General features: G+C 34.5%; 2 protein-coding genes across 2 annotated transcripts; one reads left to right on the forward strand and one right to left on the reverse strand.

The window, feature by feature from the left end:
• Positions 1-3,100: 3,100 nt before the first annotated feature.
• On the reverse strand, positions 3,101-7,371 carry LOC115978801 (pentatricopeptide repeat-containing protein At4g19191, mitochondrial-like). The gene is made up of 2 exons (XM_031100672.1): positions 7,214-7,371; positions 3,101-5,274 (listed from the first exon to the last, which is right to left on the reverse strand). The coding sequence occupies exon 2, from the start codon at positions 5,201-5,203 to the stop codon at positions 3,227-3,229; it is 1,977 nt and encodes a 658-aa protein (XP_030956532.1). The 5' UTR covers positions 5,204-5,274; positions 7,214-7,371; the 3' UTR covers positions 3,101-3,226.
• A 7,915-nt stretch (positions 7,372-15,286) lies between these two features.
• LOC115980913 lies at positions 15,287-16,808 on the forward strand. The gene is made up of 3 exons (XM_031103109.1): positions 15,287-16,116; positions 16,392-16,506; positions 16,641-16,808. Exons 1-3 carry the CDS (start codon positions 15,287-15,289, stop codon positions 16,806-16,808), a joined length of 1,113 nt encoding a protein of 370 aa, XP_030958969.1.
• The last annotated feature ends 1,147 nt before the right edge of the window (positions 16,809-17,955 follow it).

Below are 17,955 nucleotides of genomic sequence, written 5' to 3' on the forward strand. Positions count from 1 at the left end.
TTTTTATGAAAATAACTCTTTGAGGTAGTTTTTACAGATTGAAAATTTGGATGTGAATATTTTTCTTAAGAATACAAGATTATGATGGAGAACATAAGAAAATAATCTCTCTCTAATAGTATTTCATAAAGGTTTTGAAAAATTAATTAGTCTAAGGAATGAAAACTAGTTTCTGCACTAAGACCACTAGAGAGAGGTTTTAAAGAACTAAAAAACATGCATAGTGAAGAGAAGAAGGTTTTTAGAAGAGTGGTGGTAAAAAATACTCTCCTTCTCTAGCATCCCTTGGATTGGAAGCATAAAGGTGTATTTATAGGTTGAAACTAGGGTTTTCGAAGACTTTTCAAGGGTTCTAGAGGCGTCCTCCAAACATTGGAGTGATTGGATAGCTAAATATGGAATTTTGTGACTTGGAAATCAAGCTAAGTACACAGGTTGAAGCTTGTGTATGCAAGTTCACTTAGAACCTTACTTTCTTGACAGCACTGATGCCCCAAATTCAAACAGTCATAACTCACTCATTTTAAATCCAAATTATGCAAAATTTGTGTTCAAATTGAATCCCAAGATGTCTAATTTTCAATGCAATGTCACAAATTAAAATTTTATTTCATAGTTCGAAATTTTATGGTCAAAATAGTGAGCGAATGTCATTTTTCAACATTATTTTCAAAGGCAATTTTAAGTGGTTTTGAGTTGTGATTACTTTCAAATTATCAAAATAACTTCAATTACCCTTAGTTGACATATGTTAAGCTAATAATTGGGGCTAGGGACTAAAGGTAATTAACAGTATAAAATGAGGTGTCTACACAATTTAAAACTTTCAATTTACATTCACCCATTCATCTCCTTCATATATTTTTGTTATATTCTTAACCCGTTTATATTAAAACCAAAAAAAAAAAAAAAAAAACAACAACAACAACAATAGTGAATAGACACTCAAATTTTATTGCCTCCCCCAAATCAAGTAATGCCAAAACTTTATTCCTCCCTTCACTGTTCAATTAAACCACCTATAGACACCTCTTTTTGTACCCATTTAATAAATTTTAGTCATCAGTCCAAATGATGAGTTTTACATGTCTACAAAAATTAATTGAAATTATTTTGATAGTTTAGAAGTAATCACAAATCAAAAGTGCTCAAATTACTTTGAAAACAATGCTAAAAAATGACCTTTACTCACTATTTTGACCATAACTTTTGATCCACAACGAAATTTTTAGTGATGTTTGTTTCATTGGAAAGTAGACACCATGGAATTCAATCTGAACTTAAATTTTACCTAATTTGGATTTATATTGAGTAAGTTATGACCGTTTGAATTTAGGCCAACTGAGCAAACAAAATTAGGGTTTTTTAAGGAGCATGTGTACGCATGAATCAAGTATGCACACGCATGCCCAACCATGTGTACACAAACTCATTTCCAAAACCTCATAACATCAATTTTTAAGGCCCAAAGCCTCTCTCTTTGATGAGCCCGGCCCCTAGACCCTTGGGAACGTCTAAAACCCTCTAAATGAGTTTAAAAACTCTAGTTTTAATATATAAATACAACCTTATGCATCCAAACTCAAACGCTAGCTAGAGAGAGACTCTTTTTCACTAAAAATCATCCAAGAACACAGTCATCTCTGAATCTTCTGCACTCACAGACACCAAGCACATTTTTGGTTCTTCAAAACCTCTCTTTATTACTCATTAGGGCGGAAACTATTGATCTCATTCTAAGACACGTTTTTTAAACATTCTTTCTAAAGCTTTTATTTTGAGTTGTGATTACCTATAAACTATTGAATCCTTTGATTCCCTCGATTATCATTGAATCTTGTTGTGTAGGTACTAAGGGGCCGATTAAATATCAACCAAGTTGTGTTCCATAAGTAAGGTGAGTCTCTCTTCATGGCTCTTCCTTAATTTGGATTTTTATAACTTGTATTCTTGTTGTTCTTAATTGATTTATATGTTATACATGTTTAGAAATATGATTTGATTTCTTTGGTTTTGATTTGTTGTGTTTCACCATATTTTGATTGGAGAGTTGAATGATTGGATATATTGATAAGCATGTTTTGATGTGTTAAGTGTTACTCTTGTTTTTTGTTAGATCCAATGAATGTTTAGTGATAGATTTTATTTTGTTTATCTTTAATATCTTTGTTGTTAACTTAGGTTGTTTAGTTTTGTATTAGAAGTACGCTAGGGTTTGTTAAATTGTTGTTTTGTTGTTATTCTGAAACAGTGTTTTTTGGCGTGTATGCATGTGCGTGCTTCATAAACCAAACATCGTACTATTACATTACGATAATGTGCATCACATTAAGGTCACATTAAAAACATAACACTGTCAAGCCTTGCCTTATTCAGACTGTTTGGCATCTTACTCACAACTTTCATCTACACCTACTGTCCACCCACCTAAAATATACAAACCAAATTGACAAATAAAAACAAGAGTAATTCTACGGATATAAACAATTTGACAATCATTTTTACACCAGATGAGTTGGCAAGTTTTTACTGATTCTCATCTAAGTCCACCATCACTTTTTACTACCACAAACAATCTGCCATAACAATAAGTGTCAAATTTTTTGAATCTCTAGACTTTAAGTAAAAATCTAAATAGAACTAATATTTATTTTTGCCTTCATATTAGATATTGGATCATAAGCATTATACTTTGGAGATCATTTGGTTCAAAGTGATGTGCTTATGATATGCCATTAATATGATGCACATTACCTTAATGTCACGTACTCACATTAAAGTGTTTGCCATAAGTAACGTAAGATCACCTCCATTTATAAAAGTGATGTAATGAAGATGATATAATATATTTTGTAAATATAAATTACAGTAATATTAAAAAAATTAAATGAACCAAACACCATAATGTGACATTAAAGTAACGTGCATAACATCAAAAGTTTTGATAAATACTAAAGCAAGTTTCATCATTTGTTTTAAACTATTTTATGATGTATTATAATCTTTACTTTTTAATATAAAAAAGTTGGTCTTTCCCGATGTACATTCTGACATGTACCTTAAAATTTTTTTTTATTCATTTACATTTACCATCAATTTTCTTATTCAATTTTGATTATATATTGAAATATTTTCTTTAGTTGCCAGAAAAGCTTCAATAAAATTGTGTATAAATATTATTGGGAAGGAAATTTTCAGGAGAGAGAAGGCTATATTATTCTTCTAGTCAACTTGAAAAGAATGTGGCTTCACTGCAATTCATATCAGCTTCAGATGAAAGTTGCAATCTTGCTTTCTTCAAATGCAAATTTAAAGAATCCAACATCATATATATAAGCCTGCCTTCAGGATGATCTCTATGTTCAACTGTAAATATATGAGTCTTCCCTTTTACTTGAACGAGGCTTTGTCCAGGAGATTTTCTCACTTTGTTAGATTTCATCATTGTTCTTATTGCCGCAACCCCATCCCACCTTCCTTTTGATGCATATATGTTAGCCATCTCCGCATATGGAACCGCCACCTGGGGCTCCAATTCAAAGAGACGATGTGACACATATTCACCAATCTCTACATTACGGTGAACCTTGCAAGCACCAAGCAATGCACCCCATATGCCCGCATCAGGCTTGATAGGCATGAGGTGAATGTACTCCAGTGCTTCCTTTAGGTTTCCTCTTCGTCCAAGAAGATCTACCATACAGGAATAATGGTCTACTCCAGGATTTATATTATATTTTCTAGTCATCATACCAAAGTACTCCCACCCTTTCTCAAGCAAACCTCCATGACTACAAGCTTGAAGAGCAGCAAGAAATGTAATGTGATTTGGTTTCAATCCCAACTCCACCATTTGAGAGAAAAGGTTCAAAGCTTCTGTAAATTCTCCATTTAAAGCACAACCTGCAATCATAGTTGTCCAAGAGACAAGACTTCTCACAGGAATGGCATAGAAGAGATCTCGAGCATCATTTATACAACCACACTTTGCATACATGTCAATGAATGCATTGCAAATGATTAGATTATCTTTTAATCCATTTGAAATAGAATAGTTATCAATCCATTTTCCAAGCTCAAGTGCCCCTATTTGTCCACAACCTGAGATCAAAGAAAGCATGGTAACTAAATCTGGTATATCACCAGCGGCTTCCATGGCATTAAACAAGGTCAATGCCTCATTCATATCCCCTTTTTCAGCATAACCACTAATCATAACAGTCCATGAAACACAAGTTCTATCAGACATGCTGTCAAACAAAAATCTTGCAGAATCGACATCTCCACACTTGGAGTACATAGAGACAAGAGTATTGACCACACATATATAGAGATCACAACCCAATTTGATTCCATGAGAATGAATCAGCATACCTTGAAATAGTGCCTCCGGTTGCACACATGATGAAAGTAGACTAACAATGGTGCTTAAATCAGGTCTAAATCCTTCATGCAGCATGCATTTGTAATAATTAACAGCGCCAACGAAATTCGCAAAATTTGCACACCCTGCAATCATGGAGTTCCAGGAGACAACAGTCCTTGTAACTATGTCAATTTCATTAAATACCACCTCTGCCAACCCCAAGTCACCGCATTTGGCATACGCAGCAATCCAAGTGTTAGCAAGCAGAACATCAACATCTATGCCAATTTGAATTGCAAACGAATGAAGTGATTTCACCAATTTCAAACTCTTTGTATGCAAAACTGCCCGAGTTAACCCCATGACTGTAACCGAGTCAGGCTGAATCCCTGAAAACCTCATATCATGCAAAAGATGTGACACTCTATCAAGAAAACCCGATTGAGCAAACCCATGAAGTATTGCATTCCAAGAAGCCACATCCCTCATGGACATCCTCACAAACAAATTGTACGCATCATCTAACTGATTGCATTTGACATACATGTCAACCATTGCTGTCTGCACAAAGACATCGGACCAAAATGGAGATTTCATGACATGGCTGTGAATGATTTGGGAACATTTGAAATTGGAGACCTTGGTACACGCTTTTGCTAGAAAGGGGAATGTCCAATTGTTTGGTTCCACGCCATTTTGCTTCATTTGACGGAAGAGAGTGAGGGCTTTGTGAGCATAACCATGGTTCACAGCTTCTCTGATGCTGGAGTTCCATTGACTGATGGTTGAGAAATTCAAAAACTGGTTGAGAAAGGGAGTAACAGGATGTTTGACCATTTCTCATTGTTTTGGTGGTGCAGAAAGATTAATGTGGAACACAACTGTGATGATGCACTTTCTCTTGGACCCTGCTTACAGCCATATAATGATAGAATTAAAATGAATTCACATAGATAGAATTCCAATTAAAAGATTTGCAACTTCAATTCACCTGCTTGAAATAAATAGGAAATCAACAAAATTCAAATCAATTAATTACATTTCAACATCAATGCTAACTTTATAAATATACCTTCTGATACTGAAATCAATATAGGTTTTTACAACATACTAATTTTGAAATACTATAATTTCATTAAAAAAAAAAGGTCTGTTTGTGTTACTTTATTTATTTATTTATTTTTTTTTTTTGGGAAGGGGTGGGGGGGGTGGTTTATAGGTGCCCTAGTACTTGTACACAGCCTATTTTTTAAAACAAAAGAATATCTTCTTTGGAAGCCTAAGGTTAAGGCAAAGCCCAAGAACAGGTATCTGTAGTAGTAAATTAGGCTTTTCTATTTCATCTTATGTTTTATTTGGTTATTCTAGAGACAAGTATTTTTGTAATTCTGTAAATGTGTTGGGTATGGGCCATAGTTGTGGGCCTTGGATTTTATTGTATTCAAAAGTCTTATTTAGTTTATGAGACTTTATGTGTGGCCTTTGGCATGATTCAATTAAGGTAGTAGTCCTAATTTTATTAGAAGTTAAGAGTTACCATCTACATAAGTGTGTTATTACAGTCAAGCAAGGAGTGAATCAATAAAATTTGAGTGTTTTTTAGTATTGACGCATGTAACCTCTCTCTCTCTAATGTAAAACCTGGACACACAACCACCCCCCCCCCAAAAACCTTAACCCACCACAAGCACATACAGACAACTCCCCAATTTGTTCTACATCAATTTGATACTAGATCCAAAATCATACTACAAGTTCTCTGCTGAAATTTTTTTCCCACCAACTACTCAACAAATTTCTCATCCAAGATAATAGTAACTCAAAGAATTGGATTCCAGAATTAAGCCTTTTGCTAAGACTATTAAGCTACAAAGAAGTCTTTGAATAAGTTGAACAAGAAGGTGAATTCAATAAAATACTCAAAGAATTATCCACTATGAAACAAAGTTTGGATAGGCTGTCAGCCATTGTTCTCGATAAAATTTCTGTTGAAACCACCATTGATCAAGACCCTAAATCATTAAAATAATGTTCAGGTTCTGCCCATATGTTTCCCTCAAGCTCAATGTCTTTTTCTTCCTTAAATTCCTATGGACAAAGCACTAGCCAGGTGCCCCCACAGTAAACAAAATCCAATGTTGGGTTCACACATTAAGATGCTGGCTTTATGAAAAGAATCAGCCTTATCATCCACCATTACTCTGGTCTCAAGAAGAAGATTGGTTGATATGGATAGGGATATTAAATTAGAAGTTAGTGATATATATATTTTCCATTAGAACAACTGGTGAACTTTGTCACAAGTCACAACACTCTACGATGCATAATCAGTGACTGGAAGATAGACTGGTGTGAAAACTGTGACCCAAGAGGACCCAGAGTATTTGGATCCCCAAAAGTGAATCTCATGGTGAATATTTAACTATGGATACACTCCCTTCACTGAGGGACTTATCTTGGAGTGACCACTTACTTTTACAAATGATAAAATTTAAGAAAAATTCTTAAAAACTATATTAATCCACAAAAATCACAAAGATAGCTATCAAAGTTTAGCGACATCACATGAAGCTAGAACAAGGACGCTGATAATACGCCTCATCTCATCCAACCCAAAATCTTCTTCTCTCATTATCTGTAGACTTAACAAGGACAACATTTAGACATCAATTATGCAAAGAGAGTTGTTCCTTTTAGAAAGCAAAGTGTGCTTCTTCTTTATAAAGTATCACCGCCATACAGCGGAAGAGAGAAATAAGTTTCTCATGATCAAGCAATCGGCAAACAACATTAGATATGTCGAAAAGAGACCAAATTAAAAATAAACAGAGAGAGATAGAATTTTACTTGTTCGGACTTGTATGTAACCACACGGCAGAGCAGCGACAAGAACGTGGCGGCCAACACCAGTGCTGTAGTGTGGGTGAGTCACTTCAGAGCTGTTGCCCGTGGCTTCCTTGTTGAAGGAAGAGACAGAGAGACAGAGAGATGAGGGCTTTGTGTGAGGAAAAGGACCAAGAAGGAGGGTTTAGACTGTAAGAGAGACATGGAAAATGTTTTACTGGTGTTTTAACTTTTAATGGTCAAACAAAAAAAAAACAAAAAAAAAATTTGAAAAAATATTGTAATTTTTTATAATTTAAAAATATATATATTGCATATATAAACTTTTTTATAAAAAATTTTATAATTTGTTGACGTAGTAAGTGATTTTTTTTATTTATAAATGTAGTGAGTGATTATTGGTAAATAAAAAAGTGATATTATTAGTGAGCCCAAATAAGAATTAATAAGAAGTTTAAAAAGTAAAAAAGTTATATTAGTAATATGTTCATATAAGACCTAGGAGTTTGTGTGATTTGAGTCTTTCTTATTTGTATGAACTTGAATTCTGAATTAAGATAACTACATATTGTGATTACATTGCTTGTTCCCTTATTTTTCTTAGTTGAATATTTTGTACTTTTGAAGTCCTATTAATTTAGGCAATGGCAGAGCCCATCAATTTGGTGCGAAGTCTTGTCTTGCAAGTAGTTCTTTTCAAGATAGTTTGTATTCTCACAAACAAATTGGCGACCGCAGTGGGAGTACATGCCACTCCTTATAAGAAAAATGAGGAATAATAGCAATGAGAATAATTCTGGTTCTTCTAATTTTGTAGAACCAAGTCTAGTTTCACGACCTATTACAGAGCATGGTGAATCTGGACATAATGGATTACATTCAGATTTAAATCCAAATTTTTTAGAGGTAATCCTATGACAATTTAATCAAATGAAAGATGATGTAGTTGCACGTTTTGACTACATGAGTGATGAGATGAAACTATTTAAAGAAAACCAACATTTGGTTCATCGAATCATTGTTGCAATTGGCAAAGATAAACCCTTAAATGAGCCAAACGTGGGAGCAAATAATGACTTTGTTGTTGGACTGGGTTCAGGAATGAATAATAATCCTTTATTGGAGAATTTCCAAAATATGGAAATTCCTTTAGGATTAGGAAACACCCCTTTTACTGAGAATTCCCCAAGAATGGAGAGTATCCTTCATCAAGGTTTTCAGATCCGGACCATTCATTGAACGGTTAAAAGGAGAGGTTCAAGGTTTTTGAAGTCGAACCGGGGTCGAACCGTGATGATGTCATAATTAATTAAAGCCTAAATATAGATATTGAATTTATAAAACTAGCAAAATTGATAATATATCTATATATGTGAGGGAAATTTAATGATTTTCAAGCATATATTTAATAATTAAATAAGAAAGTTAATAAAATAAAATAATAACCATGAAAACATTAAAATTTATGATTAATTTTGGAAGTAAAGTTGAATATCTTTGAAGGATTTTAATTATAATTTTTTTTATTCCTTATAAGAGATGGATAATTTAATTAAGTAGAATAAAATTGTAAAAAAAAAAAAAAAATTGCTAAGGGGTTGGACCGCACGGTTCTCACCGGTTCGTACGGTCCAACCCCAGTTTTAGCGGTTCACGGAATTAACAAAAAATCTGGTTCTTTATGCTTAAAAAATCAATTTTCATCCTGATTCCCGGTTTTTACGATCCGACCTCCCGGTCCGGTCCGGTTCTGAAAACTATGTCCTTCATTTGATTAACCCACCAAGAATAGAAAATGTTCTTCATATTGAAAATTCTCACAGAAATGAGAATAATGATCATGTGACTATGAATGTTCCAATAAAAACAGAAAATGCTCTTCGTGGAAATAACCATCGCACGAGAAACAATCATCGCAATGGAGTTCCTCAAAGGAATACTAATAACCCAGGAGTAGAAATCCCTTAAGGTGACATTGATTTCCCTAGGAATGAGGGAAACCCATAATTATTTATAGATAATGGGTTTGACAATGGTCAAGAGAATGAACTTGGGCATGAAATGGCTCAATTTCAGCAATATCCAAGAAGGGATAATGCTAATAGAAACAGAGCAAATCCTAGATTTGCACAGCGAAGGTAGAGGGCTAAAAACAATAGAATGGCCTTGGAAAGAAATAATCAGCATAATGATCGATTTGAAATCAAACAAAATAATTTAGAACGAAATCAAGTAGAGGCGCATAATTATAATGGTCATAATGATGAAGTCCACAATAGAATGGACCAAATCTTAGAAATCTTGGAACACACACATGGTCCAGTATTTCAAAGACATAGGCCAATTTATAGGAAGCCATATCCAGAGTGGATTGATAGAGAACCATATCCAAGAGGGTTTAGAATCCCAGAATTTTCTACATTTTTCTGGAGAAGATGACAAGACTATACTGGAACATGTGTCCAGATTCACAATACAGTGCGGAGAGGTCTCAAACAATGAAAATTGTAAAATGAAGTTATTCCCAAGCTCTTTGACTGGACAAGCATTTGCTTGGTATTCATCTTTACCTCCTAATTCTCTAAATCCATGGGCTGAATTAGAGGACAAATTCCAAACACATTTCTCTCGCACAGATTTGAGAGTGTCAATTGCTAATTTGGCAAGATTAAGACAAAGGCCAAATGAAACTGTAGAGCAGTTCATTATGAAGTTTTAAAGAGCCCGCATGCGTTGTCAAATTGTTCTCCTAGAGAGAGAATATGTCAAGTTCACTGTAGATGGTTTAGATTTCGAATTTAGAAAAAAATTCGAAGGGGTGACATTCTTTGATCTATATGAATTGTCTGATAGGGCTTCTAGGTACGATAGTCTCATTAAAGAAGAAAGAAACAAGAATAATTCTACATATGGGACTTATTTTCATGACCCTAACTATGAAGTAGACATTGCAGAATTTATAGGTCATAATCCCCAAGTATGTGATGTACTAGATAAGAAAAACATTAGGCTAAGTTAGCGTATAAACTTTCAGCACCTATAAGAGATTACTCATTTGACATAGAGAAGTCTAATGAAATCTTTGATTGGTAGTTAGAAGCCAAGTTGATAAATTTGGTAGGCAGACACAAAATACCAGCCAAGGCAGAAACATGTGGTAAGGATTACTGTATATGGTATAATGCATTTACACATCAAACAAAAGATTGTGTAACCTTTTGGAATGTTATTCAAGATAAAATTGAAAGAGGAATCTTGAAATTCCCTGAAAAGCCTAAAGAGCAAATGAAAGCAGATATTGATCCCTTTTCGCCTTTGCATGATTTAAATATGATTTCAGCTGATTTTGAATCTTTGATTAGTAGTTTCAAAAATGATGAGAACTCAAAATGTAATGTATATCAATGTGTTAATGTGCAAGGTAAACAATCATTGCACCTCACTCCAGGGATGAAGAGACTGAAAATCAATGAAGGATCTTTCCATGAGAGTAAATAAATATGGCTCGCATGGTAAAGAAAACTTCTTTCAGGACAACCAAGGCCTACAACTTATAAAGAAGCATTACAAAAGCATAATTCTTTTTCAGATGATCAAGTTTTTGATTCTGATGAAGGTGATTGCTTGTGTGAGCGGTGTAGTCGCATAATGGCGCGAGTTTTTGGAAAAGTGGCTGTTGGGATAAAATCTCCTCTAAGCGATACTGATTTTGGGCCAATTGTTGAACCTAAAAAAGTTGAATCAGTGTTTTCAAGAGTAGAAAAGCCAAAACAACTTCGCACCTTCAAACCTCCAATAGGGGAGCCAAATAAATGGTACTCCATGGAATTTGTTAGTGTTAAACCACCATAAAAGCGTCATTTTAAATATGGATATAACCCATATTTCCCACAAATGACAAGAACACAAAGGAAACGTTGGCTTAGATAGCAAATGTATAAGTCTCAAGAGCCAATACAAACTCCTGAAATTTCTAATGATGCACCACTTAACAAGGCGAAGGAAATTAAAGTTGAAATACAGCAAAAAGGAGGCATATTAACTCCTAAATATGTGAAGACATCACCAAGTGCTATTCGGTTGATAGGAAATGAAAAGAGTATGCAAAGAACCAAAAGTGACAATAATATGCAACAAAGAATGTTTGAATCAAAGCAACTTGTACAAAGTGAAATGGTTCAGGATATACCTAAAAAAGAGAACCAAGAACTAGTGCAACAAGATCACAAGAAATTAGAGAGATGCACAAGTGATTTGCAGTCTAATCGAATGGATGATAACACAGTCACTGTATACATTGCAAGCAGGCCACAAAACGAAATAAAAGGAAAAGAAATATCGAAAGAAAAAGTGATGCAAGAGGACAGATTGGCTGAATCAGAAACTGAAGAAAAAAGCGAAGGTATAATCAATTCAATCATTCCATTCTAGGAGATTAAAGGAAATGAGTTTTTGGAGGAACTTGGAGATGCAGATATGATGGAAGGCCTCAAGGATATTGAAGGCTAGGATGATTTGGAAGCATTCAATGAGTTTGGAGAGGAACTCGAATTGGAACAAAAAAAAATCCAATAATATGGAATGTAATGTGATCACATTGCCAATAGAGTTTATGGCAAAACAGAACATTACCAAAGATGGAGAGCATAATTCTAAAAGCTCAAATGCTCAAGGGGCATGTCATATCCTATTAACAAATGAAGAGATGGAGAATTTAGAACCTAAAGCAGAGGCAAAGCTGGAATTCCCACCAAGTAAAATTATGTAAAATTATCTTTGAGAAATCATCTAAAAGAATGTCACAGCATTTAAAGCCTTTATTCATTAAAGTTCACATGGATGGAATACCTATTAATAGAGTTTTAGTAGATAATGGTGCTACAATTAATATTTTGCCTTGGGGAATGTTGAAAAAAAAAAACAATAAAATAGAGGCAGATTTAATTCAATAAGATGTTTTAGTTAGTGGTTTTGTTGGCGAATCTACTAAGACTAGAGGTATTATACCTATAAAATTAAAGGTAGGGAATAAAATTACAAATGTTGCCTTCTTTGTTGTTCATACTAAGGCAGTTTATAATGCTTTGCTAAGAAGGGAATGGATACATTCAAATTGGGTGATACCTTCCTTCCTACATCAATCTCTAATGTTTTGGAATGATGATAATTATGTTGAGATAGTGAAGGCTGATAATAGGCCATTTGAAGCATGCAATAATACAATTGGTGCTCAATTATATAACAAAAATGTTGGAATTTTGAAACTGACAGGATTTGATTGCAAAGGCAAGCCAACAAGAGTGGAAATGGCTAGAGAACAACCTTGTTCTGTTGGAGAAGATATTACTGACCAAGAAATTGGCAAGGAATGGTTTGACAACAACATCGTAGAGCCATAAATGCCAAATATAGTTGAGGAACCTGTTAGTGATGAGTAGTTCACTTACTCCAAGGAAATTAAGGGCCATTAAACTAGCTGAAGACAAAATAATAAGTTACACTATTGAGAATAAAATAGAACAAACCACAAAGTATGTTCTTGGCAGAACATGTATTGGAAGAAGAAAGAGATATTGGAAACCAAGTTAAAATTGGTTTAAATTCTCTAAGTAAAGCTCCTATCCAAATGGATGACTTGAAAGTAGAAGTTCAAGACCCTTTGATAGAAGTGACTCTTGGAACTGAAGAAGAAAAGAAAGTAACATATATTAGCAGTCACCTTACACAAGAACAATTCAATGAAGTGTTGGCTGTGGTGAAGAGGTTTAAGGATTGCTTTGCATAGGGTTGCACTGAATTGCCAGGTTTGGACAAAACACTAGTAGAGCATAGACTTCCAATCAAGAAAGAGCACATTCCACACCAGCAACCTCCTCGTAGGATAGCAAATGAGGTTATTTTGAAAGTGAAAGAAAAAATCGAAAGACTATTGCAAGCAAGATTCATAAGGCCAACCAGGTATGTAGAATGGCTTTCTAATATAGTTCCAGTTCTTAAGAAAAATGGCAAATTACGTGTATGCATAGATTTTAGGAACTTAAATACAACAACACCCAAAGATGAGTATCATATGCCAATTGTAGATGTATTGGTAGATGGAGTGGCAGGACACAAACTATTGTCTTTTATGGATGGGCATTCAGGTTATAACCAAATCTTCATTGTAGAAGAGGATGTCCACAAAACTGCCTTCAGATGTCCAGGTTCTATTGGAACATTTGAATGGGTAGTAATGCCATTTGGCTTAAAAAATGCTGGTGCGACTTATCAGCGAGCCATGAATTTAATTTTCAATGATATAATTGGAAAGTTTATGGAAGTTTATATAGATGATGTGGTGGTTAAATCTCAAGACTTTAATAGCCATCTAAAAAACTTAGAGAAAGCCTTTTTGAGGATGAGGAAACATAAATTAAAAATGAGTCCTCTTAAATGTGCCTTTGGGGTGCAAGCAGGAAATTTTATGGGTTTTCTAGTGCATAATAGAGGAATTGAGATAGACCAAAACAAGGCCAAGGCAATCATGCAAGCTAAACCTCGTTCCAATAAAAAAGAATTACAAAGGTTCTTGGGCCAAGTTAATTTTTTAAGAAGGTTTATTTCTAATGTTGCAGGTAAAACCAAAGTGTTTTCCCCTTTATTAAGGTTGAAAGACCGTGAAGATTTTACTTGGAATGAAGAGCACCAGTTGGCCTTTGACAAAATTAAAAGATATTTGTCCACATCACCAGTGTTGATTCCTCCAAGAAGTGGGAAACCTTTAAAGTTATATATATCCACAACCCAAGATTCTATTGGAAGTTTGCTGGCTTAGGACAATGATAAGGGCCTTGAACAGGCTGTTTTTATTTATTTATTTATTTAAGTAGATTATTAAAATAAGCAGAATTAAATTATTCAATGATAGAAAAACTATGTTTGGTTTTGTATTTTACTGCTACTAAGCTAAGACATTATATGCTTTCTCATGTAAATTATATTATCGCACAGACAAAATGCTATCTAGACCTATTTTGCGTGGTAGAATGGGTAAATGGAGTTTAGCTTTAGTGGAATTTCATTTAGTTTATGTACCACAGAAAGCAATAAAAGGTCAAGCCTTAGCTGATTTTTTGGCAGATCATCCATGCGATGAAGTTACAGATATAAATGAAACTATGTTTGTTGCTTTAGCCCCTTGGAAATTAAATTTTGATGGTTCACGTACCGTATATGGGGCAGGTGTTGGTGTGATTTAGAATCTCCAATCGGGATTAAAACCCAAATGGCCTTTAAGTTAGAAGGAAATTATTCTAACAATCAAATTGAGTATGAGTCTCTGATCATTGGGTTAGAGATATTATTGGAAATGGGAATAAAAAGTGTAGAGGTTTATGGAGATTCGCAATTAGTAATTAGGCAACTCACTGGTGATTATAAATGTTACAGCTAGTCCATTGCACCTTACTTTGTGGCTGCAAGACAGCTGCTAGAACAGTTTAGCAATGCTAAGTTAAACCATGTCCCTAGAAGTAAGAACGAGGAAGTCAATCGCATGGCACAGAATGCTTCTGGACATAAAGAGACCAATCAAGTTGCACTAAGTCCCCCATTTTTAAGTAAGAGCCTAAGAGGATACTCCCATTAGTTATTGATAGGGAATTAGGGACCCAAGTTTTTCATCTTGATACCCAAGTTAATGATTGGAGAAACCCAATCATTGATTACTTAAAAAACCCAAGTGGTTGTACAAATAATGCTTTAAAACTTAAAGCTAGAAAATTTGTTTTAATGGGAGACCAAGATGAAACTTTATTCAAAAGAGGAGTTGATGGCATCCTATTGAAATGCATTAGTGATGATGAATCAAAGCAAATCTTAGCAGAAGTCCATGAAGGCATATGTGGTTCACACCAATCAGACATAAAAATGAAATGGTTGATACACAGATATGGTTATTATTGGTCGAGTGTATTGAAAGATTGCATTAAATATGCACAAGGCTGTGTAGAATGCCAAAAACATGGTCCAATTCCTAGGATTATTGCTTCAGATTTTCATGCGATAATAAAACCATGGCCCTTTAGAGGATGGGCAATGGATTTAATTGGAAAAATCAAACCGATCTCAAGAAAGAAAAATTGCTTCATAATCGTTGCAACAGACTACTTTACAAAGTGGGTTGAAGCAAAACCTTATAAGGAAGTGAGTGAGTTTGATGTTATTCAATTTATAAAAGAAATGATAGTCCATAGGTTAGGAATTCCTCAATCTATAACAGTGGACAATGGAACCATCTTTAATGGAACTAGGGTAAAAGCCTTCACACAAGAATATGGTATTCGAATTTTGAATTCCACACCATATTATGCACAGGAAAATGGTCAGGTAGAAGCCACTAATAAGATTATCAAGAATAATTTGAGGAAAATAGTGGCTAGATATTCTACAAGTTGGGATGATTTGTTGTCTGAAGTACTGTGGGCATATAGAACTTCAAAAAGAATGAGCATAAACACTACCCCATATTCTTTAGTTTTTGGCCATGATGCAGTTTTACCCATGGAGATTACCGTGAGATCAATGAGGATTACAAGGCAAAATGAATTGACTCATTTGGATTATCAAGATGCGATGTTTCCAGAACTTGATGAAATAGATGAGGCCTGTATGGCAGCTTTAGATTCTATTGTTGTACAAAAACAAAAAATATCTGAGATGTATAACAAGAGAATTAAGGCAAAGTCATTTGCCATTGGGGATTTAGTTTGGAAAGTTATCTTGCCTATAGGAGTTAAAGATCCATATCTGGGTAAATGGTCTCCTAATTGGGATGGACCTTTCCTAGTTAGTGAGGTCTTTGATGGAAATGCTTATAAGTTAATGGATATTAGTGGCAATGAGCATGCGAGATCCATTAACAGCAAGTTTCTAAAATTATATAAGCCAAGTATGAATGAATTGGCTTGCTCACATAAAAAATTTTGAGATATGCATGTATGCATGTTTCCAAGGGCCAAATGAATGGTTAAAATGGGCATTAGTGATTAAAATAATAGATCACAATGCAATGAATGTATGTAGAAGAAAATTCAAAATAAGGAAGGGTTGTATATAGATATAATTTTAGACTTGAAATTGATCTAATACATTGGGAATGAATTTCCAAATACTACTAATTTGTTGGGAGAGTACCTTTCAGCGGTGACTCTCAAACAGTTGTAGCAAAGCCAAAGAGCAACCACAGTATGAGTAATGCTAGCAGTGATGTTGGTGTTTGGACCGGTGTACCTGGTTCGAAGTTGTTCCCAAACAAAGTAAGTGCTCTGGAGCATGGCAGTGATCTTGGTGTGCATGATTTAAAAGATTTAGCTGCTGCTTTTCAACAGTTAATACCAGCTGAACAAGAACAAGGATGGAGTTTCCTAGCTTCATTTCTCAACTCCTGCAGTCAATTAGTCCTCTTAGGATCAACGATAAACTTGAAGATGTCTTCATTTTGTATGCACAAGCTCCCAACATCATGCGGAATTACAGTCACGACATTGTTCATGCTTCGATCGAGATGAATAATTTCAGTATCATGGACAACCTTCACCGGCATCCATCTGAGTTTTGAAGGATTTTTTAGATCAAGGGTTTGCAAATTGATCTGACTTAAAGCCCCAATTTTATTTTCCTTTCACCCTTTCGTTTTTCTTGTAATTAACTTATGCGCAATTGGCCTAAATTTAGGCCCATCACACACAGGGGGCATGTGTTAGGCTAAAAATAAAAAAAATAAACATTGTTCACATGTGTGAGCATGTGAGTCAATTTTCCACTAAATGGTGACTTAAGGGGCTGGATCTTGATCAATGTAAACCATGGCCCAAATAAACAAAACTTGCAAGGCCTATTATAATAGAGAATATCATAGTAAACTCACTTTGGAGGTCATGGTCACGTATCTAAAGGTTTTTGTAAAGTTTTCACACGTGTGAGCATCTGAGTCAGTTATCTACTAAGTTAGCAGTGCAATAGAAGTTACCAAAATAAAAGGAGGAGTGCAGTAACTATTTTGTCTACTATGAATAAAGATTAAAGGTATTATCATAAGGGACAACAAAATTGGACAAACTAAATTCACATACCCGATGAACAGAAGGATAACTTCATGTTCGTAAGTGCGTTTGCCTCACATGAATTGTCTAAGTATAGCTTCTTCTTCTTCTTTTTTGTAATTTAACTTAGGAGTTTGTGTGATTTGAGTCGTTCTTATTTGTATGAACTTAAATTCTAAATTAAGATAACTACATATTGTGATTACATTGCTTGTTCCCTTTTTTTTCTTAGTTGAATATTTTGTACTTTTGAAGTCCTATTAGTTTAAGCAATGGCAGAGCCCATCAATTTGGTGCGAAGTCTTGTCTTGCAAGTAGTTCTTTTCAAGATAGTTTGTATTCTCACAAACGGAGATTCTAGCCTTTTGCCCTTAATTTTGAAAAAAATTAGCAATATGCCCCTTTTTCGAAACTATATAGGGATATGCCCCTATTTCGATACTCGATTACTTTAAAATCGAGTTTCATTAAAATACTCGATTCGTAGAAAATCGAGTTATTTCAAATAAAACTAAAAAAAAAAAAAAAGCATAGAACTCGATTTTAGGGAAGTCGAGTTCCAAAACGCCGCCATAGGGCTTTAAAACGTCACTATAGGGCTTAAAAACGCCACTATAGGGCCCCTTGAACTTGGTATGGGGACTTATAAAAAGTTTTTGCAGG

Source organism: Quercus lobata, chromosome 3 (genome assembly GCF_001633185.2).
Source record: "Quercus lobata isolate SW786 chromosome 3, ValleyOak3.0 Primary Assembly, whole genome shotgun sequence".
In the NCBI taxonomy this organism is placed as follows: Eukaryota; Viridiplantae; Streptophyta; class Magnoliopsida; order Fagales; family Fagaceae; genus Quercus; species Quercus lobata.

Bases quoted from the DNA above. Each gene is read 5' to 3' on its own strand.
- LOC115978801 (XM_031100672.1), bottom strand. From the start codon at position 5,203: ATGGTCAAACATCCTGTTACTCCCTTTCTCAACCAGTTTTTGAATTTC.
- LOC115980913 (XM_031103109.1), top strand. From the start codon at position 15,287: ATGGATTTAATTGGAAAAATCAAACCGATCTCAAGAAAGAAAAATTGC. The intron at 16,117-16,391 runs GTTTCTAAAATT...AGTACCTTTCAG, and splicing joins GCGAGATCCATTAACAGCAA to CGGTGACTCTCAAACAGTTG. The intron at 16,507-16,640 runs GTAAGTGCTCTG...CAACTCCTGCAG, and splicing joins CGAAGTTGTTCCCAAACAAA to TCAATTAGTCCTCTTAGGAT.